This window comes from Podarcis vaucheri (genome assembly GCF_965113315.1).
Source record: "Podarcis vaucheri genome assembly, chromosome: 18".
NCBI lineage: Eukaryota > Metazoa > Chordata > Lepidosauria > Squamata > Lacertidae > Podarcis > Podarcis vaucheri.
The window spans coordinates 2,925,674-2,950,729 of NC_138756.1; the positions used below are offsets into that span (position 1 = coordinate 2,925,674).

Below are 25,056 nucleotides of genomic sequence, written 5' to 3' on the forward strand. Positions count from 1 at the left end.
AGCTGGTAGGCAGCTGCCCTGGATGCAGAACTGACCTGCACCTCCATGGACAGTGGTGAGTCCAAAATGACCCCCGAGCTGTGCACCTGGTCCTTCCAGGCATTTACCACTTTCAGGACCAGGGAGTCCCCCAAACCCACCCACCCCTTGTCCCCCAGAAACAGCACTTCTTTCTCATTGGGATTCAACCTTAATCCATTAGCTGCCATCCACCTAATGGACGATGCCACGATGACTCCTAAATTTAATTATCATGCCGTGCTGCGTAATGTACCAGATTTTACCAGGAACCCAAAGCAAAAGTCCGGATGGTTCTAATTCAAACCCTGAGGAAACCAGGTCCCCGAACTCCTAGGCTGGGATCCCCAAACCTTCTAAGGTATAGAATTGTAAGGTTGGAAGGGACCGTGAGGGTTGTCCAAATCCCTGCAAGGAAGGAATCCTTTGCCGGATGTGGGATTTGAACCTACAACCGAGTCTTATGCTCCGCCAAGTGAGCTGTCCCAGTTCACTCCCAATTCCCCAGGTTTCGCAGTGTGTGTGCATGTTGTATCCAACTAAAATCTTTATTCTAAAAGTGCAGAAGAGGACCGTCCCTATGGCGAACAGGCACAATACTTAAAAACACAAATAAAGGGAAAGGGAATACATGGCAGAGATATATAAAATTACACAACAGGTAGCCCCCCCACCATGGGTCAAGGACTCTGGGGCTTGCCCAATGACCTTTCATTATTTTACTGATTTGTCTCCTGCGTGGCCCGATCTAGGAACTGTTCTAAACACACCCACACCCTAAAAAAAAACCCCTGCTGGATTAATTTGAGACTCTCCTTACAAAACGACCGCCCTTTGCTAAAGAAGTTTAGAAGCCAGCATTTGATTTCTTAGACGCAACAAAAGGCAATTCCAGAAATGGAGGAACTTGTTGTAAATGAAGATACAGGATTCCAAACCAGTGTGTGTGTTTATTCTAAAAAGGGGGTGGGGAGAGCGAGAAAAACAGAAGTCGGAAGCAGGCGCCGGGAGACGAAGGAAGTCCGCCGCGACAAAACCCCCAAACGGCTTTTTCAGCTGGTGGGGGGCGGTGGGGGGATGCTGCCGGGCCCTTCTGTGGGAAGCGGGGGTCTCAGCATGGGGGGCAGGGGGGCGGGGGGAGGGACGCCGGGAGCTGGCGGGAGCTGCGGTGGGCCCGGGGGCATGGGGACGGGCCCCGTGGGGGGCGGCATGGGGGGCATGGCCATCCCTCCGGGGGGAGGCGGGGGGAGGGAGTCCGGGAGCGGGGGGCGGGGGGGCAGGCCGTTCATGAGCGGGGGCGGCGGGGGTCTCTTGACGGTGGTCGGCCCGGCAGGGATGCTCTGCGGGGCTGGGGGCTTCTCCATCTTGAAATGGAACTGCAGGAAGAACTGGGAGAGGAGAGAGGAAGAGAGAGAGTTACCATCAAGAGTAGGAGAGCCTGGCTTAGTCCAGAATCCTGTTCTGGCCAATCAGATGCCTCTTCTGCAAAGCCCACGAGCAGAATTCGAACGCAGGAGCAACTCCCCCTCCCGTGGTTTCCAGCAACTGAGATCAGAAGCCTGAGACAGCAGCCTCTCCGCCACGAATATAGGAGCCACTGGGTACCAGCAGATGGACGTTCAAAGAGGTCCCAGGCTCCACCTCCAGGGAAGCAAAATAACACAGCAGGATGGCCAATAACAATGGCACTAAACACTATTTATACAGGTGAAACTCGGAAAATTAGAATATTGTGGAAAAGAATAATGCAGAAGAGCTGAAGGCTGCTATTGAAGCATCCTGGTCTTCCATAACACCTCAGCAGTGCCACAGGCAGATGGCATCCACGCCACACCGCATTGAGGCAGTAATTGATGCAAAAGGGGCCCAAACCAAGTACTGAGTACATATGCATGCTTCTGCTTCTCAGAGGTCCAATACTGCTCTATTTGCAGTCCTTGTTTTGCTGATTTCATTTAATATTCTAATTTTCTGAGACTGTTAATTTGGGGTTTTCATCAGCTGTACGCCATGATCATCACAATGATAACAAATAAAGGCTTGACATATCTCGCGTTGCATGTCATGAGTCTATCTCATATATTAGTTTCACCTTTTAAGTTGAATTACTGAAATAAATGAACTTTCCCACGATATTCTAATTTTTCGAGTTTCAAACGATCAGAAATTGCAACCAAAGTCTCTAAATCTTCTTCACCAGCCGCGGTAGAATAATTCAAAAGTTTGATACATACATAATCTGTCACCAAATATTGCCGGAACAGAGTTTCCGGATAACCAACCTGTTTCGTTCAGTGCTTCATCAGCCAATCTTTATCAATTCAATCCCCCCAGATGAACAGAGTTGAACATGTAGATGTTCATCTGGGGGGATTGAATTCTGAGTTAGATTTTCATTGTTTTATTTAATTGCATTATCTGCCATGATCCACTGACTTGGGTGGGGTATTGTTTTCATCTCGTTGTCAGGCATTCTTGCTGTTAATTTTGTGCTGTGTCTTTAAATTCCCTTACAGTATATTAGTTTCACCGGTGGCTAACTATATTATGTTCTTTACAATTTGTTACCAGCATCAGTGACTACAGTATCATATGATCCAGAGCCTGGAAACGATGCCTTATGAGGAAAGGCTAAGGGAGCTGGGCATGTTTAGCCTGGAGAAGAGGAGGTTAAGGGGTGATATGATAGCCATGTTCAAATATATAAAAGGATGTCACATAGAGGAGGGAGAAAGGTTGTTTTCTGCTGCTCCAGAGAAGCGGACACGGAGCAATGGATCCAAACTACAAGAAAGAAGATTCCACCTAAACATTAGGAAGAACTTCCTGACAGTAAGAGCTGTTTGACAGTGGAATTTGCTGCCAAGGAGTGTGGTGGAGTCTCCTACTTTGGAGGTCTTTAAGCAGAGGCTTGACAACCATATGTCAGGAGTGCTCTGATGGTGTTTCCTGCTTGGCAGGGGGTTGGACTCGATGGCCCTTGTGGTCTCTCCCAACTCTATGATTCTATGATTCTATTCTATGATTCTATATTTTCTACAGTGTTTATGTTTACATGTAAGATCGGGTATGTATCTTAGTTGTATATATTATGCATTCTATTTTTTACAGGCGCAGGTTTTATCGCATGTATATTGTAATTTCAGCTTGTTAAGAAATTGAACTGCATTCTTCTCACGTTAATTCTTACAAGTCTGGCTGATGAAGAATTGATAAAGATTGGCTGAACGAAACAGATTGGTTATCCGGAAACTCTCTTCCGGCGATATTTGGTGACAGATTATGCATATATCAAACTTTTGAATTATTCTACCGCAACTGGTGAAGAAGATTTAGAGACTTTGGTTGCAATTTCTGATCATCTGTATTAGCCTATTAATAGTGTTTAGTGCCATTGCTATTGGCCATCGTATTGTGTTATTTTGTTCAGCTTGTCTATACAGTGGTACCTCGGGTTACATACGCTTCAGGTTACATACGCTTCAGGGTACAGACTCCGCTAACCCAGAAATAGTACCTCGGGTTAAGAACTTTGCTTCAAGATGACAACAGAAATCGTGCTCCGGCGGCGCAGTGGCAGCGGGAGGCCCCATTAGCTAAAGTGGTGCTTCAGGTTAAGAACAGTTTCAGGTTAAGAACGGGCCTCCGGAAGGAATTAAGTACTTAACCCGAGGTACCACTGTATTGCAGCACAGGGGTCTGTTTACAGATTATTGCATCTCCAGGGAAGGCAGGGAAGGTTCTCTCTCCCGCAAATCCGAAATCCTGAAGAGTCGAAGCAGCGCTGTTCGGATGCCCAGGTTAGGATGCTGAGGACGGTGGCTCCAGACCCTCCCAGCCCTGCTCCCCTCCACCCCCCAGACCCTTCTTACCTGCTTCGTTTCCCGGTTCCAGTGGGTCCAGAACTTGCCCTCGGCTTTGTCAATCTCCCTGCTTGGCACCTGAGCAGAGGGAAAGCGTTAGTAAGAATGTCTATCGCTTAGCCAAAGCGCATAGAACAGCAGAATATAACGCTATCTGCACGCTGGTAGGTTTTTAAAACTTGTTTTGGACATCTGATTTAATCAGCCATTTTAACTGTAGAAGTTAGATTCACGCCATTGTAGAGTTCGAAGGGACCCTGAGAATTTTCTAGTCCGCAGAATTAGATAAAATGACAGGAAGATTTCGAAACCTGCGCGACCAGAGATTTACAGAAGATTGGAAGAAATATACGAACGATTTGAAAGCAACTGTAATCAACAAATTATGCTAGTAGGACTACAAGAAGTTTTGCAAGGGGAAATATATGAAACATTGCCAACTAGAGAAAGAATATATATATTAGTTATGAGATTTAAATGTAAAAGTGAAAGTAAAAAATGTATATTATGTGAATAGATTGGAAAATTTTCAGATGTGATTGATGGAAGTAAAAAAAGCTGTATAAGATGTAAAAGTATGTTTAATTACTGTTGAAAATGGTATGTTAAAAAAACTAATAAATTATTATTATTATTATTTTAAAAAAGAGAATTCTCTAGTCCACCCACCTGCAATGCAGGAATATGTCGCTGTCCCGTACGGGGATCGAACCTGCAACCTTGGCCTTATCAGCACCACGCTCTAACCAACCGTACATAAATCAACTGCCAAGCTAGAAAAAGTCCCCCGGGGTTTCCCATCTCGCCTCTTAGAACCTCGTTTCGGCTCTCACCCTCGGCCAAACAGCCCAAACTCGCACGTTTGCGGCTTGGGGGGCTTTCAGGATGTCGGAAACTGTCATGTACTAAATGCTTCTTCCGTGTCAGGTATAAGCTTCTTCCACCCAGGGCGAAGCAGCCCCTCTCTGGTTCCACACAAGTCTCGGAATAAAAAACCCAGTTCCACTTTTGAAATCCCCAACCAAATTTTGTTTCTCGCACCCAGGTCTTCCCCACTTTTAATTTTTTTAAATACCGTATTTTTCGCTCCATAAGACACACCTGATCATAAGACGTGCCTAGTTTTTAGAGGGGGAAAGGGGGAAAGCCCTGGTTTTTTGGGATTAGCTCACAGTTGTGCAGCTTCTTTGGCAAAGGGAAAAAATCCTGTTTTTATGCGGTTCAACTCACTGTTCTGCAGCTTTTTTAGGAAAGGAGAGGGAGCAGTTTCTACAGTTTCCAGACAGATCATCTAATCAGCGAGTCACATGTCACTGGGGAAACAAACAACCTCCGTCTGCAGAACATTCAACAATGGAGTCCTGGGCAAGGGGCCGGAAAGGGAGCCAGGGATTGACCACACATTCGCTCCATAAGACGCACAGACATTTCCCCTTACTTTTTAGGAGGGAAAAGGTGTGTCTTATGGAGCGAAAAATACAAAGAGGACAGTGGAAGCACCGCTCACCTTGAAAGCGATGGTCTCGTAGGGCTCTGCTGCCATCAGCAGATACTGCCAGCGCCGGTCGGGGGGTTCAATCCTCTGCTCATATGCGGACATAAAACGATGTCTGGGCATGATGCTCTCGGCGATCTCCGGGTAATCGATCTGCACCATTAAATTTGTTTGCTGGATTTAGGAATTGCTCCCCACGTTAACAAGGAACATGCATTTATCGACAGACGGTGCTCGTATCCCACCTTTTTCTCCAAAAGGCTCATGGCCTTTTCTGTGGTGGCTCCCCAAACCTTTATCTTTGCACATAAATACACTCACACACCTATACATACAGGGGACTGCGTCTCCCCATATGAACCAGCCGGACCCTGCAATCATCGTCTGGGGCCCTTCTTCCTGTGCCTCCTCCTCATGAGGGCTGAAATGTGGCAACACAAGAACGGGGCCTTTTCTGTGGTGGCTCCCCTTTTGTGGCATGCTCTCCCCAGAGAGGCCCACCTGGTGCCATCATTACATGCCTTTAGACGCCAAGCAAAAATATTCCTCTTTACCCAGGCCTGTGGCCATCAAATAATTCATAGCCTGTAAATGTGTTTTGTGATGACTATTTTGTTATTAGGATTTCTGTCACTATGCTTTTTATCTAGGTTTTAATTATGTTTTTATTATTTATATTTCGCAATGTGTTTCCAAGGTTGTACACCGTCCTGAGATCTTTTGATAAAGGCCTGCATATGAATGGAATAAATGGAATAAACAATACTAGAGTGTTTTCCTCATTTAATCCCTACAGCAATCCTGGCAGGTGGTCCTCCCCCACAAGGTTGCCCAGTAGGCTTCTTGCTTGTGTGGGGAATTGAACCCTGGTGTCTCCCCTGGTCTTAAGATTGACACTCTAACCCAGTGATTCACAAATTTTCTTTGGGGGGGGCACTGTCCCCTTGGATCCATCAACTCATCCCCACCATATAAAGAACATTATTCAGAATAAAGGTAAAGGTAAAGGGACCCCTGACCATTAGGTCCAGTCACGGACGACACTGGGGTTGCAGCGTTCATCTCGTTTTACTGGCTGAGGGAGCCGGCGTACAGCTTCCGGGTCATGTGGCCAGCAGGACTAAGCCGCTTCTGGCGAACCAGAGCAGCGCATGGAAACACCGTTTACCTTCCCGCCGGAGCGGTACCTATTCATCTACTTGCACTTTGAGGTGCTTTCAAACTGCTAGGTTGGCAGGAGCTGGGACCGAGCAATGGGAGCTCACCCAATCATGGGGATTCGAACCGCTGACCTTCCAATCGGCAAGCCTTAAGCTCTGTGGTTTAACCCACAGCGCCACCCGCGTCCCAATTATTCAGAATAGTGGTTTGCAAAACCCACTATGAAAGATAATAAGGCGAAATAATTCAAAGCAGTAACCATTAATTGCCCGTTTGTTCAAAAATCCAATTAAAACTACTTAGGTTAATTCAACAAAATTGATCCACTTGATCCAGCGATACCAGTTTTCCAAAGTCTGATAGTAATTTACACCTCCAGCAGCACCTTCGCCCCTTAGCGAGCTCCCAGGTAATCCCACCACAACCACCTGGGGGCAGCCCCACCCACTTTGCGAACCACGGCTCTAGCCACTACACAACACTACACTGGCTATTCCCAGGGTCAGGGACAAGGAGGGAGGAGGGGAAGTGGGGTGGGCAAACATATTTCAGGATTAATAAGCTGTCCTAAGTCACGTTGGCAACAGAGGATGGTTTTGCCCTGGCGACATCAAAGTCACTGCGAGGTAACAGGTAGATGAAAATACCTGGAAGAGGAGGCTCTGCTGACCCATCTCTGGATCCCTCTGTTTGGTCACTGAAGGACAAAAAAAGCAGGCAAGGTGGAGGTTAGTATGGCTTTGTAAAGAGGCACAGGGCACATTGGCTTTGGGGCTGTGTGTTCCTGAAAGGAGCGCACCCAGCTTCTGCCTTAAAAATGGACAGTGAAGTTTCTAGACCTTATGAGTGCGCTTCGGAAAGTGCACTGTACTGCTTGCTCGAACCTGAGAGGTCAGACTTTCTTGAGGATCCTCGCCTGTCCCCATTACTCAGAATGAGTAATGATAATAATAATAATAATAATAATAGTAGTAGTAATAATAATAATAATAATAATAATAATAATATTATTATTATTATTATTATTATTATTATTATTATTATTATTATTATTATTACCCTGCCCATCTGACTGGGGGGTTACAGCATATCTAAAAACATAATTAAAAACAGCAAACGATACCAGGCTGCCTCCAGGTATCTCCTAAAAGCCACAGTTGTTTATCTCCTTGACATCGAACGGGAAGGCGTTCCACAGGGCAGGTGCCACTACCGAGAAGGCCCTCTGCCTGGTTCCCTGTAATCTCACTTCTTGCAGGGAGGGAACCGCCAGAAGGCCCTCAGCGCTGGACCACAGTGGGGGTGGAGACGCTTCTTCAGGGATAATGGGCCGAGGCCGTTTAGGATTTTTAAAGTTAGCACCAACTAGGGCTGCGAGGGATCTAACTTTTAACATTTGTGATATATCACTAGCTAAACATTGTGCTATACTGATACATCACAATGTCTGATATAAGGATGGAGCTATATAGAGGCATTGGCTGGCTTCACAGTTTCCCCCACGTTGTGATTTTTGCATAACAAACACACTCGCACACATCACAATTTATAATATATCGTCAGGCCCAAAATTATGTAACTAATATGGACTTCAAATCAGTTTTGGATGATAGCAAAGAAAAACACGCAGAGGAACAGTGTTTGTGTAACTGAACCTGGCTGCAGAATCAGGACTGCCGGGTGGCAGAAATGCCATTAAAGTGTGTTCACACACAAACACAGCCCCCACGCCCCAATTTATCACGACAGATACAACAGATTTATCACATCCTGCCCAGAATCCTGTCCTCACAGAGGCCAGCCCGATGCCTCTTCTGGGAAACACACGATCAGGATTCGAACACAGAAGCCCTCTCCCCCTCCTGCCGCTCCCAGCAGCTGGTACCCAGAAACATTGCTGCCTCGCCACTCTGGCTAGTAGACACTGTTAGCCTTATCTGGCAGGGGAGGAAAACGGAGCCCCAAGGAGAGAGCGGGACGCTACCTTTGTAACCCGGCCGGCCGATTTTCACAAACTTCTTCACCTCGACTTTGACCTTCTCAGGGGCGGGTTGCGCGGGGGCCTCTTTGGCTTCCTTGGCAGCTCGACGAGCTCTTAAAAACGAGAAAGAGGAGTGGGGGAGAGGGAAAACAGCTTTTAAATAACTCCAGGGGGGGAAAGAGGGTGCAGGATGTTTTTGTAGGAAGCTCTCTACCGTTAACACTTGCTTAATTATTTTTCTGCCAGACACACTAACCTCCTCCAGTCGACTTTTGTTCCAGAAGTCTTAAGGCAACTTTGCAAAGCTCAGCCGTGCTGCTATGTTCTTTTTGGAAAAAAGAGGCTTTCCTCTTGGCAACCCTTCCAAACAAACCACACTTGTTCTGCCATGAACTTTTAACATTTAACATGCCAACCGAGGCCTGTGTAGCCTGAGATGAAACTCTTGGGTTTCTTGCAATTCCTCTGAGCATCGCACGGTCTGACCTTGGGGTGAATTTGCTGGGACGTCCACTCCTGGGAAGACTGGCAGCTGTCTTGAATGTTTCCCACTTTTGAGTAATCTTTCTCACTGTAGAAGGATGGGTTTTAAATTGGTCGCAGATGGCCTTATAGCCCATCCCAGTTTCATAGGCGGCAGCAACTGCTTCTCTAAGAGCATTGCTGATATCTTTCTTCCTTGGCCTTGTGTCATAACACACCTGAATGCTCCAGATCATCAAACTGCCAGAACTTCAGCTTTTATTGAGGTGGGAGCACTGGCTGGTGATCAATTAAACAAGGGCATTTCATTAGCAGCCCCTGTCAGCAACTTAGCCTCTAAATTCCCATAGAAGCCGTAAGAGTGAACTTAGTTTTTCACACATGGCTTCTCCATTTTGGGTTTATTTCTCTTAAATAAATGACATGGTGTAATATGTGATGTGCTGTTGTTCATCTGAGGTTGTATTTACCTTATTTTAAGACCTGCTAAGGAGGTACGCGGGTGGCGCTGTGGGTTAAACCACAGAGCCTAGCGATCAGAAGGTTGGCGGTTCGAATCCCTGCGACAGAGTGAGCTCCTGTTGCTCAGTCCCTGCTCCTGCCAACCTAGCAGTTCGAAAGCACAAAGTGCAAGTAGATACAGTGGTGCCTCGCAAGACGAAAAGAATCCGTTCTGCGATTCTCTTCGTCTAGCGGTTTTTTCATCTTGCGAAGCAAGCCCATTGACGGATTAGCGTTATTAGCGGCTTTTAGCGGCTTACCTGCTGATCGAATCAGCTGATAAGCGGATTAGCGGCTTAGAAAAAAGGGGGGGAAGGGAAAAAACCAGCAGGAACTCGCAAGACATTGTCGTCTTGCGAAGCAAGCCCATAGGAAATTCGTTTTGTGAAGCACCTCCAAAACGGAAAACTCTTTCGTCCAGCGAGTTTTCCGTCTTGCGAGGCATTCGTCTTGCGGGGCACCACTGTAAATAGGTACTGCTCCAGCGGGAAGGTAAACGGCGTTTCCATGCACTGCTCTGGTTCGCCAGAAGCAGCTTAGTTCTGCTGGCCACATGACCCAGAAGCTGTACGCCGGCTCCCTTGGCCAATAAAGCGAGATGAGCGCCGCAACCCTAGAGTCGGCCACGACTGGACCTAACAGTCAGGTGTCCCTTGACCTTTACCTTAAGGAGCAGATGATTGTTATTACGCCTTGATATGTAGAACCAGAGAATTCAAAGAGGCTGTACTTTCTTTTTCCCCTGACTGTGTATACCAAAGAAACAAAAACACACTTGTCTTTTTAGAGAAGGCAGGCTCCTTCTCTGAACTGCCAGGGGAGGAAAGCTTGTGATTGTGTGGAGGAGGGCTGTCTAAAGGATACCTTCCTCAGCTGCCCCAAAGGCTGCATGTCTGCCAGAAGAGGGACATGGCCTTCCTTGTCACATTTCAAGCAAGGAGCATTTCCAGCTTCTCAGGACGTCCCTTACCTCACAGTGACAGCAAGTGAAGAATGCCAGAAGAGTATTTAAGGAGAGCACTGGTGGATCAGGCCACTGGGAAACCCGCAAACAGAATTCTAGCACAAAAGCACTCGCCAGTCCTGTGACTTCCAGTAACTGTGATTCAGAAGCGCTCTTGCGCCTCACTGTGAAGGCTGAGCATGGCTCTTGTGGCTAGTAGCCATTGACAGCCCACTCCTCCATGAATTAGTCCCGTTCTCTTTTAAAGCCTTCCAAACTGGCTCCTGCAACAAGGAGTCCCATAGTTTATCTGTCTTGGCCAACTGGGGCCCATTCAACCCAGCACTCTGTTCTCACAGTAGCCAAGCCAATGCCTGGTTTTCAAACCATTGCAGCTGCTTCCAGCTATCTTTAAAAGCCGACTTGAGCAATGAACATTCCCCCTCCCTCCATGGACACAGAAGCCCTATAGAATAAATCTATGCCAGTGTTTGGGAAACATCTGCAGGCCCCAAGATAATGCCGGACTCCAAATCCCATTGGCCTGTGCTGACTGCTGGGGGCTGGAGTGTAACCTCTGGTTTCCCCATGACTGGTTAAGAAGAAGAGAGGGAATGCCTCTTATAAACTGAGGCATTCTTCCAGCAGGATCTGCAAGGCCACAGGCTCCCCATCCCTGGTCTAAGAATGGGTGAGAATGCTTAAGCAGAATGCTAAGCAGGAGGCGTTCTTCCGTCTCTGGCGGGGGGTAAGGAAATTCTGCTTCCCATATCAGGGAAGGGGAAGATTTAAATAAAAGTAAGTGTAAAGAAGACAAAGATGAGCAGAGTTAGCAACTTACAAATTGGTCTGATGCTTCTTTCCCTGAGTGTGTGCCAGGTAACTTCCCTGCAGGAAGGAAAGGCAGAAACAGATTAATGAGGAACAGGGGGCCAAAGTCTTGGGCTCAGGATTGACTACATCAGCCAACATGGAGCCTCCAATTGCTAGTGAGTCATAGAATAATAGCACTGCAGAGATGGAAGAGACCACGGGGGTCATCCATTCCAACCCCCTGCAATGCAGGAATCTTTTGACCGACATGGAGCTCAAACCCACAACACAGTGTGGTGTAGTGGTTAAGAGCGGTAGTCTCGTAATCTGGGGAACCGGGTTCGCTTCCCCGCTCCTCCACATGCAGCTGCTGGGTGACCTTGGGCCAGTCACACTTCTGTGAAGTCTCTCAGCCCCACTCACCTCACAGAGTGTTTGTTGGGGGGAGGAAGGGAAAGGAGAATGTGAGCCGCTTTGAGACTCCTGAAGGGGAGTGAAAGGCGGGATATCAAATCCAAACTCTTCTTCTTCTTCTTCACTGAGATTAAGGGGCTCACGCTCTACCGACTGTCTTGTTGCTGACTACACTGACTGTCCGTGGCTCTCTGTTTCTGGCAGGGACTTTTTCCCAGCCCCACCTCAAGGCGCTGGGGTCAGAACCTGGGACCCTTGGATGCTCCACCATGGAGCTACAGAGCCCTTCTTAAAAGCAAAACAAGGCACCAGACCTCATGGTTCCATACAAACATGGCTGACAGCACTAAGATTAAGGATAGAAGCCACCCGAAGACTAAAAATGTAAAATAGGAAAATTAAGGTGTCTAACAGGCCTGACACCGTCGCATTTTAGGAATGGAGGAAGCTGCCTTACAGACTGGGTCAAGCTCTACAGCAGAGCTTCCCAAACTTGGGTATCCAGCTGTTTTTGGACTCCAGTTCCCATCATGCCTGACCGTGGGTCTTGGGAAACCCGAGTCTACAATGACGGGCAGCCGCTCTGACAGGAGTCTTTCCCTAGCTCTACTGATGTTGAAGATTGAACCGGGATCTTCTGTGTGCAAAACAGATCTCTGCCAATGAGCTTTGGTTTGTCCCTCAATCTCTCTCTCTCGTAAGATTCCAGTCCTCATGACCTTGAATGTATGGCTGATCTAAACAGAAATGCAGGAAGCTGCCTTACACAGTTGGGACGCGGGTGGCGCTGTGGGTTAAACCACAGAGCCTAGGACTTGCCGATCAGAAGGTCGGCAGTTCGAATCCCCGTGACGGAGTGAGCTCCCATTGCTCGGTCCCTGCTCCTGCCCACCTAGCAGTTCGAAAGCACATCAAAGTGCAAGTAGATAAACAGGTACCGCTCCGGCGTTTCTGTGCACTGCTCTGGTTCGCCAGAAGCGGCTGAGTCCTGCTGGCCACATGACCCGGAAGCTGTACGCTGGCTCCCTCGGCCAATAAAGCGAGATGAGTGCTGCAACCCCAGAGTCGGTCACGACTGGACCTAATGGTCAGGGGTCCCTTTACCTTACACAGAGTCAGTCAGGCCTCTGGGTCTACCTAGCTCCTTTACGTCGGGTAGCAGCAAGATATCATAGAATCATAGAATCATAGAGTTGGAAGAGACCACAAGGGCCATCGAGTCCAACCCCCTGCCAAGCAGGAAAGCCCTCCAGTTGCTCTTGGGGCAACGATGGAAGTGCAGGCGTAAAAGAGAACAGAAAAAGTGGGGGGCAGGGAACGCTCACCTCGTTGTTGTGCAACGTAAGACAAAGCTTGCATTCATAAGAGCCCAAGTGGTTTTTCATAAAGTAGGGATCCTGGAGGAAAGGGAAAAAATGACGGTAAGCAGGGAGAACTCGAAGCTACACCCATACACGGCAAGTGCACATTCCAAACATTTATCTCTGCATTTAAATGCACTCCATTAATGTTAACCCCATTAATATATCAATTAGCAGGTCCTTGTGAGCCCGCACAGGCACCCCTCGCCTTCCCACACGCAAAGCACTCCTCTTGTTGGCAGGTGGACCTTCCTGTTTTACGGACGAGTAATCCCACCTTGTTGATGTCAATCGTTTCCAAGGCCAGCTGCCTCAGCCGCTCCCGGCGATCCCTGTTGCTCTCTGAGGCGGAAGCGACGCCTCCGCTCCCCGTCTTCCCTCCGGGACGGTGCTGGAAATCCATCGTGGATGATCCAGAGCTTCAAAACAGATCCTGGAGAAAAAGCTGGTTTGTAGGGGGAGGGTGGCAAAGATAGAGAGAGAATGCAAGTTATTAGCTCCCAGGAGGGCTGCTTTCAATTCATGGCAATCCAGGGTTCGTTTTGTAGGTCTGAGGGTGAGCACCAGGTCAGGGGGAAGTGAGACGGCCACTTTGCTGCTCACTACCAGCTTGAAGCCCAGTCCCCTGCCAGAGTGAAAAGCAGCCACCTTGCATGAAAACTTTCTTCTCCTCAAACTGTCTTCTCACTCCTGTGATCGTTTCTTAACTCTGGCCATCTGGGTTAGGCCACAGAATCGTATGTGGAGTCAAAATGGTCCCCTTAGGGCGTCATCTGGTCCAACCCCACTTGCAATGCGGGAGCTTAAGAATCCCTGATAGATGGGACACCCAATCTCTGCTTTAAGACCGCCCCCCCCCCCGGCCAAGGACAGCCATGGGAATGAATGGGCCTGTTACTCGTATCCATTCGCTTCAATGGTTTCGACTCCAGGTAGAACTAACATCTGTATAAAAGTCTCTCTCTTCCTTGCTTTTAAAAATTTCTAGTCCTCATGACTGAAAAATAAAGCACTGTACAGATTCTGGGTCGCAGACTCTGGGTCTGAGTAGACTCGATGAAATGGGGACACACAGACCCTCTAAGGGTCCCTATTTTGCATGGACAGCTCTGGATTTACAGAAGCTGTTCTGGTTTCTGGTTTCTGATCCTGGAATGTCCCGCTTTCCCGGCTTAGGACGTCCCTATTTCCATCGGAGAAATGTTGGCGGGTCTGGAGCTATGTGACCTTTGAGCCAAGGAGATAAGTCACTAGACAACCGTTAGAAGACATCGGGAGGCAGCTCTGCATAGCGAAGTATTAAAAATGTTTTGTTTTTATCTATGTTGGAAGTCTCTCAGAATGGCTGGGGCAACCCATTCAGATAGGTGGGGTATTTTTTAAAATATTATTATTATTATTATTATTATTATTATTAAAATATAACCATAATAATTTTATGATGAAGATGGGATGGGGCGTCCCTATTTTCACCGGAGAAACGCTGGAAGGTCTTGAGCTGGAAACCCTCATTAGCCACGATTCAAGGCTGCCCACGTTTCCCTTTTTGTAAGGGAAATTCCCTTATTCCCAATAGGATTCCTCGCAGGAAAAGGGAAAAGCTGACAGTTCTGCCAATATTGGGGGGCGTCCCTCCCCCCCCCTACCTGCCTCTTCCTCCTCCTCCTCTTCTTCCTCCTCCTCCTCTTCCTCCTCCTCCTCCTCGGCCTTCGCTCTTCCCTCCTTCCTCCTTCGGAAGCCAAACGGATCCGGCCCGCCGCGCCACAAGGAATACACTTCCGGGTCAGCCCTCCGCCGTCACCCGGAAGCTATGTCGGGGGGCGGCAGGCCGGAAGCCAACGGGGAAGAAACCGCGACTGCGACTGCGCGGAAGGAAGGAAGCACTTCCGGCTCCTCCCGAAGGCCAGGGCGGAAGTAGAGCGGAAGTGGGAGGCGCGCGAGCCATAGAGCCGAGAGGGCCAGAAGGGCGGGGAGGAGGCGGCGGCGGCGGCGGCGGCGATGCGGTACAACGAGCGGGAGCTGCTGTCTCTCTCCCGGCAGCCAGCCGAGAAGGCGGCCGAGGTCCTCATGCGCGCCCCGAAGAAGGGAAGCGGTGAGGAGGGGGGAAATGAGTGACGTCACGAGAGGAGAACGCCGCGGCGTGACGTCACCAGGCGGGTTGGGTGACGTCACGCCTGCCAGGGGGTCGGGGAGGAGGAAGGGGCGGCGGCTCCCGTGGCGTCATCAGAGTTCATTGGGTTGGGGTGGTAGCAGAACTCCCAACCTCGTCCTCACTGAGGACTAGCCCCTTTACTGTTCCAGGGGGTTGATCTGGATGACCCTCATGGCCCCTTCTAACTCTACCGTTCTATGCCTCTACCGTTCTAACTCTACGGTTCTTCCCTAGTGTGATCTGCTCTTACTGTCAGCAGCGTACAGTGGTACCTCAGGTTACGTACTTAATTCATTCTGGAGGTCCGTTCTTAACCTGAAGCTGTTCTTAACCTGAAGCACCACTTTAGCTGATGGGGCCTCCTGCTACCGCCGCACCGCCAGAGCACAATTTCTGTTCTCATTCTGAAGCAAAGTTCTTAACCTGAAGCACTATTTCTAGGTTAGCGGAGTCTGTAACCTGAAGCGTATGTAACCCGAGGTACCACTGTATTGCGATGTCCTGTCCTGGATGCATCCACTCAGATTCCTGCCTTGTGGGTGGTTGGGCTAGATGACCCTTGGCGGAGGGCTGAATTAGTAAAAGTCACCAGTTGTGGGAACATCTGCCTTGAGGTCGCAGGAGCTCATCTTCGCTCTCCCAAACTTGGACATCCTAGAACTGTAGAGTTGGAAAGGGCGCCAAGAGTCATCTAGTCTAACCCTCCACAATGCAAGAATCGCAGAGCTACAAAAATGGTGTATTTTTCTCTCTATAAGACGCACCCGACCATAAGACACACCTAGTTTTTAGGGGAGGAAAACAAGAAATAAGAAGCCTCCTTCGCTCAGGAGGCTTTGCAGGGTGCGCACCGATCCCTCTTGCCCTCCTGGCTTCAGCGAAAGCAAGCCTCCTGGCTTTCCCCCCACCTCCCGCACATAGCTGTCAACCGTCCCTTATTTGGCGGGAAAGTCCCTTATCCCAGCGCCGTGTCCCGCTGCTGTCCCTTATTGATGATGTCCCTTAAATTTCCCGGGTTTCAAAGGAAGCAGCTCCTCTCCCTCCCTCCCTGCCGGCCAGGGAGGAGGGAGGCTCCAACTGGGTTGCTTGGCTGCGTTGCTCACCCAATAAGGAGTCTGAGAACGACTGGGGGGTGGAGCTTGCATGCCTTGTGCCAATCAAATCGGCCGCGTTGCCTGGGGACTCGCCTTTGCTCAGCGCTTCCCAGTGGAGAGGTGACGGTGGTTTCCCTGGCTGCATCCCCTTTGCCGGGTTGCTGCGCTGTGGGAACCACCGCTTGAGGCTTCGTTTGGCTGCTGGCTGGGCTTTCTGCCTTTGGCTCGGAGGGGCTCAGAAGCTGAACATACCCTTATTTTGGCTGCTGATCCCTTATTTTCAAATCTGTAAGTTGACAGCTATGCGCCCGCAAGAGCCATGCACTCTTTAAAGGGAGTGCGGCTCTTGGGGGCTTTTCTGCAAAAGCCGGGGATAGCCATGCGAAGCCTCTGCAGGACAGCAGGATGAAGGCTCCCCGCTGCCCTGCGGAAGCTTCACGCAGCTAAGCCGGAAGCTATAACAGCGAGAGGGAGCGCTGCACAGAAATCCCCCTTGCTGTTCTGGCTTCTGGGATAGCCCGCGAAGCCTGCATTCACTCCATAAGATGCACACACATTTCCCCTTACTTTTTAGGAGGTGGAAAGTGCGTTTTATAGAACGAAAAATACGGTATGTGTCCACGAGCTCTCAACTAACTCCCTCCATCTCGTCTTTCTCCGCAGCCTTGAAGAAGCGTTTGGTGAAACTGGTCGTCAACTTTCTCTTCTACTTCCGAACAGACGAGGCCGAGGTATTTTTGCTCACTACTTGCAGGGGAAATTACCCACTAGCAACTTTGCCAGATATAATAATGATGCGAAGCCTGCTCAGGTTACCAGTCCTCAGGTGATGAGGTCCTCTGGCAAGTTGCGGCGGGTGGTAGGAGCATGATGAGAAGGCAGTGCCTAAAATAAACTCTTATTATTATTCTAATAAAGAGCTTGATCTTGTTAGAAGAGTCTGGCTCCTGGATCTAGTCCTGTTCTTGGAGAGCAACCAGAATAGGATTTTTTTTAGGAGGGGGTCCAGCAATATCTAGATGTTCCCCAAACTCTCGCTAAACAACTGTGTTTTTATATGTCTACTTATTCGTTTTACTTATTTAATAAAATTCATTTACCATTTGACTATGTAGAAAAATCTAGAAAAATATATAAAGGGGTTGTCTCCAACGCTGGCCGCCCTCTGAGTAAAACCACTGAAATGCACAGATAGGACCCCCGGAAGGGGGGTCCATTAATTTCATTGAGTCTCCTCTTGAGTAGAACTTACTTGAAGACAAGACAAAAGAAGGGCTTTTTACAAGGGTTTATCTGAGAATTTATTAAGCCCTCTTCATTTATTTTTCTTTCTTTTTTAAGAAAGAAAAATCCTTGTGCAACTTTCAATTAAAAGCAGGGTTGGGAATATGCACAACGTAGTTACTTTTAAAAGCTTGAGCTAATGTGGAACGTGATTAATTAATCTCTGTGTTTGTCTCTTTCTCTCTCCCCAGCCTATCGGTGCTTTGCTGTTGGAACACTGCAGTATCAGCCAAGAAGAAGGCAAAATATTTTCCATTAGTGAGTCTTTGGGGTATTGAGGAGACAGACGGGGGGGGGGGGGGGAATGGGGTTTACTTTTCTGGGAGCTTTTTCTTTCTGTTTTCTCTTTTTTATTGGTATTCATCGGTCACTAATCAGAACAAATCTAACATTTTTCTAAATTGCTCTCTGAGATGCCTGTACCCATTTTTGGAGGAGACGGAACACACTCCCAGCTCACAACTACCCCCTTTCCACCCACAGTATTCAGAGAGGGTCACTCGGCCAAGTGTACTTGGCACTAGATTTCAGGACAGCCAAAAGAAATTCTTCGCAAGGCAATTTGGAATTTGCTGCTGTGGGCCAGGGCGGTGACTGCCGGTTTTAAGATAGCCAAGTCAGTTTATTGTGTTTTAGCAGACATCCCATTAGATACATGAAAATGGTAATGGGAATAATAAGAATAAGAGACTGACATTTCTGCCCCTTCACCTTTACCCTCTACCCCTTTTAGGTTTATTAGCACGGATTTGTAGAGCCTTAGCGAGAAATTCAGATATTATGAAGAATGTATGCCTCTCTGAATCAGGCAGCAAAAAGCAAGACTTGTTTTTCTTTGAAGATAGCTTTCAAAAGGGATTGGATCATAGAATCATAGAGTTGGAAGAGACCACAAGGGCCATCAAGTCCAACCCCCTGCCAAGCAGGAAACACCATCAGAGCACTCCTGACATATGGTTGTGAAGCCTCTGCTTAAAGATCTCCAAAGTAGGAGACTCCACCACACTCCTTGGCAGCAAATTCCACTGTCGAACAGCTCTTACTGTCAGGAAGTTCTTCCTAATGTTTAGGTGGAATCATAGCTGTCAAGCGTCCCTTATTTGGTGGGAAAGTCCCTTATCCCAGCCCTGTGTCCCACTGCTGTCCCTTATTGATGATGTCCCTTAAATTTCCCGGGTTTCCAAGGAAGCAGCTCCTCTCCCCCCCTCCCTGCCGGCCAGGGAGGAGGGAGGCTCCAGCTGTGTTGCTTGGCTGTGTTGCTCACCCAATAAGGAGTCTAAGAACGACTAGGAGGTGGAGCTTGCATGCCTTGTGCCGATCAAATCGGCCGCATTGCCTGGGGACTTGCCTTTGCTCAGCGCTTCCCAGCGCAGAGGTGACGGTGGTTTTCCTTGCTGCATCCCCTTTGCCGGGTTGCTGCGCTGTGGGAACCACCGTTTGAGGCTTCGTTTGGCTGCTGGCTGGGCTTTCTGCCTTTGGCTCGGAGGGGCTCTGAAGTTCAACATACCTGTGCTTGGAAAATCCCTTATTTTGGCTGCTGGTCCCTTATTTTCCATGGCTGCTGGTCCCTTATTTTCAAATCTGTAAGTTGACAGCTATGGATTGGATATGTACGTCACAGCAGCTGAAGTGATCAACTTAATCCAGTGACACCAGCTTTTCAAAGTCTGATAGTCATTGGCACCTCCAGGGTCCCTCTTAGAACTCCCCACCCAGGAAAAGCACTGCGCATTTTGGGAACCACTGGTCTCAAGGGACTGGTTGGGGCAATCCAGTGTTTCAGACTCTGAAGGCATCAAGAGGGGTGGATAATGAGCAGTTTGAAGGAGGCTGGGAGGCAAGGCAGGGAACCCAAAAGCTTGCGTCCCAAGGAGACACGGTGCAAGAAGATCTTCCAAGCTCTGAAAAATCGATTTCATATGTTTCAATGCTGCTTTTCATTCCAGTGAATCGCAAAGCATCTTACAGACCATAAATAACAGTAACACAAGAGAACATCACAAGCAGAGCACAAATCAAATAGAATCATTAACAAATCACCAGTGAAACAATTACAAACCACCATTAGAATAATTAACAAATCATCAGTAAAAACCATTCCAAATCATTGTTAAAACAACCCTTAAAATGCGGTTTCAGTTTCTTGCGGTCGTAGACCAGCATTTTAAAAAGAGCATTTTAAGATACGAACGTTATAAAAGCAAACCAGAATAAGAGCAGGGAGACAAGAGTCGCTGACCAGGAGGTTAAAACAACTAGAGTTAATAACTATTGCTAAAGTGATCCAGTTGTAGACGGGGGAAGAAGAGTCGTGTGTCTGAAAGAGGAGATTTCATAAATGGAATAGTAATAGTCCCTCTATAGGGCTTGTTAACATAAATGTAAATTTATTGTATTGCATTTTGAAAAGGCCTAATAAAAGAGGCAGAATAAACCCTGCATTATGATTTAGATAGGTAGCTGTGTTGGTCTGACACAGTCGAAATAAATTAAAAAATTAAAAAATTGTCCAGTAGCACCTTAGAGACCAACTAAGTTTGTTCTGGGTATAAGCACACAAAAGCTTATACCCAGAACAAACTTAGTTGGTCTCTAAGGATGTGGGTGGTGCTGTGGGTTAAACCACAGAGCCTAGGACTTGCCGATTAGAAGGTTGGCGGTTCGAATCCCCGCAATGACGGGGTGAGCTCCCGTTCCTCGGTCCCTGCTTCTGCCAACCTAGCAGTTCAAAAGCACATCAAAGTGCAAGTAGATAAATAGGCACCGCTCCGGCGGGAAGGTAAACGGCATTTCCGTGCGCTGCTCTGGTTTGCCAGAAGCGGCTTCGTCATGCTGGCCACATGACCTGGAAGCTGTACGCCGGCTCCCTCGGCCAGTAAAGCGAGATGAGCGCCGCAACCCCAGAGTCGGCCACGACTGGACCTAATGGTCAGGGGTCCCTTTACCTTAAGGTGCTACTGGACAATTTTTAAATTTTTGCATTACCTGTGTAAAACAACAACCCACTGAGAGGTAAATTAGGCTAAGAGATCCTGACTTGCCTCCCTCTGTCTTGGGAGGGTCATGTTTGAGCTGTTTTCCCACATGAGCTGTACTGCCCTTGCGCTTTGCCATAACCCTTGTCCAACAATCATAATTTTATTAAAGGTCAGTAGATAGTGAGTCGTAAGGCTGATGTCTCGGGGTCTCTGTTTGCAGGTTTCCTCGAAGAACCCGAGAGAAAGTACTTCTTTGAATGTGATACAGAGGAGCAGTGCCTGGAGTGGGTCGAGGTTCTCCAGAGGGCGAGGTGAGGCCTGCCGGTCAGCCGGGGTTTGGGGACCCCTTCTTCCCCATTTTTTCAAGGGGGTGGGGACTGTGTCTGCCAGCCCAGAAGGGACAGAGCGCAGGCTGCTTGGATCTCTGCGCAGCGCCCAGAGGAAACCACCCTTCCTTGGAGGTTTTTAAGCAGAGCTTGGATGGCATTATCTGCCACGGCTGCTTGAGCTGAGATTCCTGCATTGCAGGGGGTTGGGCTGGATGACCCCTGGGGTTCCCTTTCAACCCTACAGTTCCATTATTCTACTTGAATCCTCGCTGCAGGTAAGAGCAGAGACCCATGAGCACCGCATGCCGGTGGTGGGCGGGGACAGAGTCAAGAGTGGGTGGAGCTACACATGTAAAGTTTGCCCTCTGTGCAGGTTAGCTTGAATATCTCCCCCCCCCCCCTTTCCATCCAGGCACGATCGGAGTTCGGTGATGGATCCTGCCCATCTGGCTGGGTTGCCCCAGCCACTCTGGGCAGCTTCCAACAAATGATAACACAGTAAGACATCTAACGTTTAAAACTTCCCAATATAGGGCTGTCTTCTAAAAGGCAGATAGTTGCTTATCTTAATAGTAATAATAATAATAATAATAATAATAATAATAATAATAATTATATTTATACCCTGCCCTCCTTGGCCAGGGCGGCTAACACCAGTAAAATTACAGTAAAAACATAATAAGAAAAGAAAAGAAAAAGAAAGAAACCCAATTTAAAATACAGGTTAAAATGCAATTTAAAATGCAACCTCAATTTAAAAGTAGCCCATAGATCAAAACCATAAGGGGAGGGAAACATAAGGGTCAGAATGAGTCCAAACCAAAGGCCAGGCGGAACAGCTCTGTCTTGCAGGCCCTGCGGAAAGATTTCAAGTCCTGCAGGGCCCTAGTCTCTTGTGCCAGTACTGAAAACGCCCTGTGCCTAGTTGAGACCAATCTAACCACCTTGCAACCTCCAAGGTGTTGTCATTTGTGGACCTTAAGGTCCTCCGTGGGACATACCAGGAGAGGCGGTCCCATAGGTCCTTGACATAGAGTTGCCATACATCCAGAACCTCCTGGCCATATCTGGAATACTGCAGTTGGAAGCAGTGTTCGGGCAGAAATCCGGACATATCGCAGCCCATGTCGGCAGTGTCAATTTTGGCGATTTTCGTTAAAATTAGCCACAAATCTTTTCTTCTTTTTTTTTTGCACATTGTCTCAACAACTTTGGGCAAAAAAAAAACATTTTCTGTCTGGATTTTCAGTATTTGAAAATCCTCTGCCTGGTTTCCTGTAACTTCTCACAGTGAGGGAACCGCCAGAAGGCCCTTGGAGGAAGACCTCTGTGTCTGGGCTGGACGATGGGGGTGGAGACACTCCTGCAGGTATACTGGGCTGAGGCCACTTAGGGCCTTAAAGATCAGCACCAATGTACTGGGAGCCAACATAGGTCTTGCAGGACCGGTGTTGGTCCCGACAGCCGCTCCCAGTCACCAGTTTAGCTGCTGCATTCTGGATTAGTGGTCATTTCCGAGTCACCTTCTAAGGTAGCCCCACAGAGAGCGCATGGCAGTAGTCCGAGCGGGAGATAACCAAGGCATGTTCCACTCTGGTGAGACAGTCTGCGGGCAGGGAGGGTCTCAGATGGAGCTGGTAGACAGCCACCCTGGACGCAGAATTGACCTGTGCCTCAATGGACAGCGGTGAGTCCAAAATGAAGGTCTCAAGGAGGGCCAGTGAGGGGCATGGCCAGGGGAGAACATCCAAGGGCCACATGGAGAAGTTTGGAGGGCCAGAGGCTCCCCATCCCCGAGGCACAGCCTTAAAGAGCCCCACCACCTTTGAACACTCAAAGCTGTTGGCTTATCAGCCGCAAAACCAGAACCGCAAATCCCAGAAGCGAACAGGATCAGCTCCTCTGGGGTTGTTTTGGGGCGGAAGACCCTCACTGTGAATGTTCGCTAGAAATCTGGTTCTGCTGCCTCCGCCCTTCACTGTCGGATCCATTCTCATTCTGCCAACAGCTACGAGTTCATGAGGAGCAGCTTGGTCTTCTATCGGAACGAGATCCTGAAGATGACAGGAAAGGTGAGTAGCTCCTGGGCCGGAAAGCAGGTGAGGGGACTCACCCAGAGAGCAGGAAGTAACGGCCGGGACGAGGATGCACAGTTTCTGCCCTGGGTCATCCCGTGATACTATGGTTCGAAGTTGTGTTTATTTTGTTATACTTTACTCCAAGAAGACCCATTAATCCTAAATAGAACCCAGTCAGGCAGATACGTATATACAAATAGTTTTTTAAAAAGATGCGATCCCATTGGGATCCCAAGATGAAATGTTGGGAAGCACCTAGAAATATGATGCCAACTTGTCTGCGGCTCCTCCAGGGTTTCAGATGCAGGGAGAGCGGGAGAATTCCCAGCCCTGCCAGGGGTTGAACCCGACCCCTTCTGCATGCGGGGTATCTGGTCTGCCACAGAGCTGTGGACTCATATCCCCCCACCCTTTCAAATTTAGCATCTCCAGACACCCAGCCCTCAAAGCCTCTCCTTTCGCCACAGGACCCCCTGGAGCAGTACGGCATCTCGGGGGAAGCCCGCTTCCAGCTGGGCGCACGGAAGGTATAACCCCGAGCAGTTGGATCTGGGCCGGCACCTCACCATACCACCAGCACCCTTGCGCAGCTCCCCAAGACTCCAGGGTCAGGACTGTACGCCGACCGAGTGAGTGGCTTTCACGAACTTGCAGGATCTCCCTCGGGCCGCCCAGAGGGTGACGCCACCCAGCCACCTGCTTCCTCCTAGCTTTGGGGGGTTGAAACGAGAGATTTGACTCCAGCGGTTGCCGGTTTTCTCTCCTTCCAGGGCACAGAGAACCTGCTATTCAGCTCAGAATTGTGCTTCCTCGTGTGTGTAAATGTGCACACAAACAACACTGGCAAGGGTGCTCCTGGAGCAGAAGGAAGGGGCGGGGGCTTCCTGGAATCGTGCTTGATTTTCATTAACATCCCAAATCGGGTTTGCTCCCAACTTTCGTGCTGAGATTTGAGATCTGCGGTGTACCCAGAACACCCCTGGCGGAGTTTCCCCACTGAGTAACTGCTCTGGCTTTGCACACCTTCCCTTCCTCTGTAAGGAAACATTTTCAACAGGAGCACACTCATTTTAATTCCCAAAGCAAGCATGCGCATTCACCTAGTACAAGGTTTCCCAAACTCCTGTCGCCAGCGGGTTTTTTGGACTCCAACTCCCATTAGGACCAGTGATCAGGGATGGGAGTTGTGTTCCAAAAACAGCTGGGGACCCAAATTTGGGAAAGCCTGAACTAGAAGGCGTTGGACAGAAGAATGCCAGACTACTGGAGCAGCAACACGACTATCTCCCTCAGGTGCTCGGCCATCTTTTACCGTTTTGTTGTGCCTTGCTGGCACCCCGAGTCAGAGCTGCTCTCTGCGCCTGGCAACACAGGGAAGTGAGACGAGCCCCTTGCCACTTTCCCAAGCTCGGTGCCCAAATTCTGCATGGTTCCAAGCTCACTCCAGAGCAGGTTCCTTGCTTGCTGGGGTGGCAGAAATCTCCCTTCCTCAAAGAAAAAAATACCTTGTTCTCCATCCCTCCTTGCTTTCTTCTTTCCTCTCTCTCCTCTGCCCAACTTTTGGGACTGGCAGCTGAATGTAATTTTATATATATATAAAAATCTGCTGTGAAATTTTGAGGCGTTTTAAAAACTCACTGAAAGCTGTGGTTCTCTGGCTGATATCAGACTTAAAACTCTGTCCGGGGGGCGCTGGGCTGCTGCTTTCTCCAACCCTGCCCTAAGAAGCTGAATTTCACTGCTGTGTGTGTGAGGCAGAGGATTGCCTCTTCTGCAAAGAGGCAGAGGAAACAAGTCCAGGGAGTCTGCAATCCTCGGCCAGTGGTTTTGGACGATGGGAGCTTGTGAAATCCGTCGTCGTCTAAAGGGGCAGAGTTTGGGGGACGAATGTGGGGGGAGAGAGAAATCACCAGCTACAAAAGGCGGCTAGTTATTCAGAGGTTTTTAAAAGCCTGTAGAAATGTAAAATGTACTTTATCAGTTTACATTCATCTTCTGTACTCCTCCTGCCCCAAGACACCATTGCCTGCTGGATAACTGGCCAGTTTTATTACTTCTGTGCATTAAACCAGAAATGTTACTGTTTTGCTGACATGCCCAGATCCCCT

The 25,056-nt window shown here is 48.7% G+C and overlaps 2 protein-coding genes across 2 annotated transcripts; one reads left to right on the forward strand and one right to left on the reverse strand.

The window, feature by feature from the left end:
- Nucleotides 1-948: 948 nt before the first annotated feature.
- SF3A2 (splicing factor 3a subunit 2) lies at nt 949-13,510 on the reverse strand. Its single transcript, XM_082206637.1, has 8 exons — nt 13,311-13,510; nt 12,998-13,069; nt 11,287-11,333; nt 8,522-8,631; nt 7,185-7,234; nt 5,389-5,529; nt 3,891-3,959; nt 949-1,406 (listed from the first exon to the last, which is right to left on the reverse strand). The coding sequence occupies exons 1-8, from the start codon at nt 13,434-13,436 to the stop codon at nt 1,071-1,073; spliced, it is 951 nt and encodes a 316-aa protein (XP_082062763.1). The 5' UTR covers nt 13,437-13,510; the 3' UTR covers nt 949-1,070.
- Nucleotides 13,511-14,960: 1,450 nt separating this feature from the next.
- PLEKHJ1 (pleckstrin homology domain containing J1) lies at nt 14,961-23,984 on the forward strand. Its single transcript, XM_082206797.1, has 6 exons — nt 14,961-15,125; nt 16,943-17,010; nt 17,755-17,821; nt 20,762-20,852; nt 22,879-22,942; nt 23,416-23,984. Exons 1-6 carry the CDS (start codon nt 15,032-15,034, stop codon nt 23,479-23,481), a joined length of 450 nt encoding a protein of 149 aa, XP_082062923.1. The 5' UTR covers nt 14,961-15,031; the 3' UTR covers nt 23,482-23,984.
- Nucleotides 23,985-25,056: the final 1,072 nt, after the last annotated feature.

Coding starts and splice junctions, on each gene's coding strand:
- SF3A2 (XM_082206637.1), bottom strand. CDS start 13,436: ATGGATTTCCAGCACCGTCCCGGAGGGAAGACGGGGAGCGGAGGCGTC. Junction 8,632..11,286: donor AAGAAGCATCAGACCAATTT/GTAAGTTGCTAA, acceptor CTCGTTTTTAAG/AGCTCGTCGAGCTGCCAAGG. Junction 7,235..8,521: donor CGGCCGGCCGGGTTACAAAG/GTAGCGTCCCGC, acceptor TTTGTCCTTCAG/TGACCAAACAGAGGGATCCA.
- PLEKHJ1 (XM_082206797.1), top strand. CDS start 15,032: ATGCGGTACAACGAGCGGGAGCTGCTGTCTCTCTCCCGGCAGCCAGCC. Junction 17,822..20,761: donor AGGCAAAATATTTTCCATTA/GTGAGTCTTTGG, acceptor CTCTGTTTGCAG/GTTTCCTCGAAGAACCCGAG. Junction 22,943..23,415: donor TCCTGAAGATGACAGGAAAG/GTGAGTAGCTCC, acceptor CTTTCGCCACAG/GACCCCCTGGAGCAGTACGG.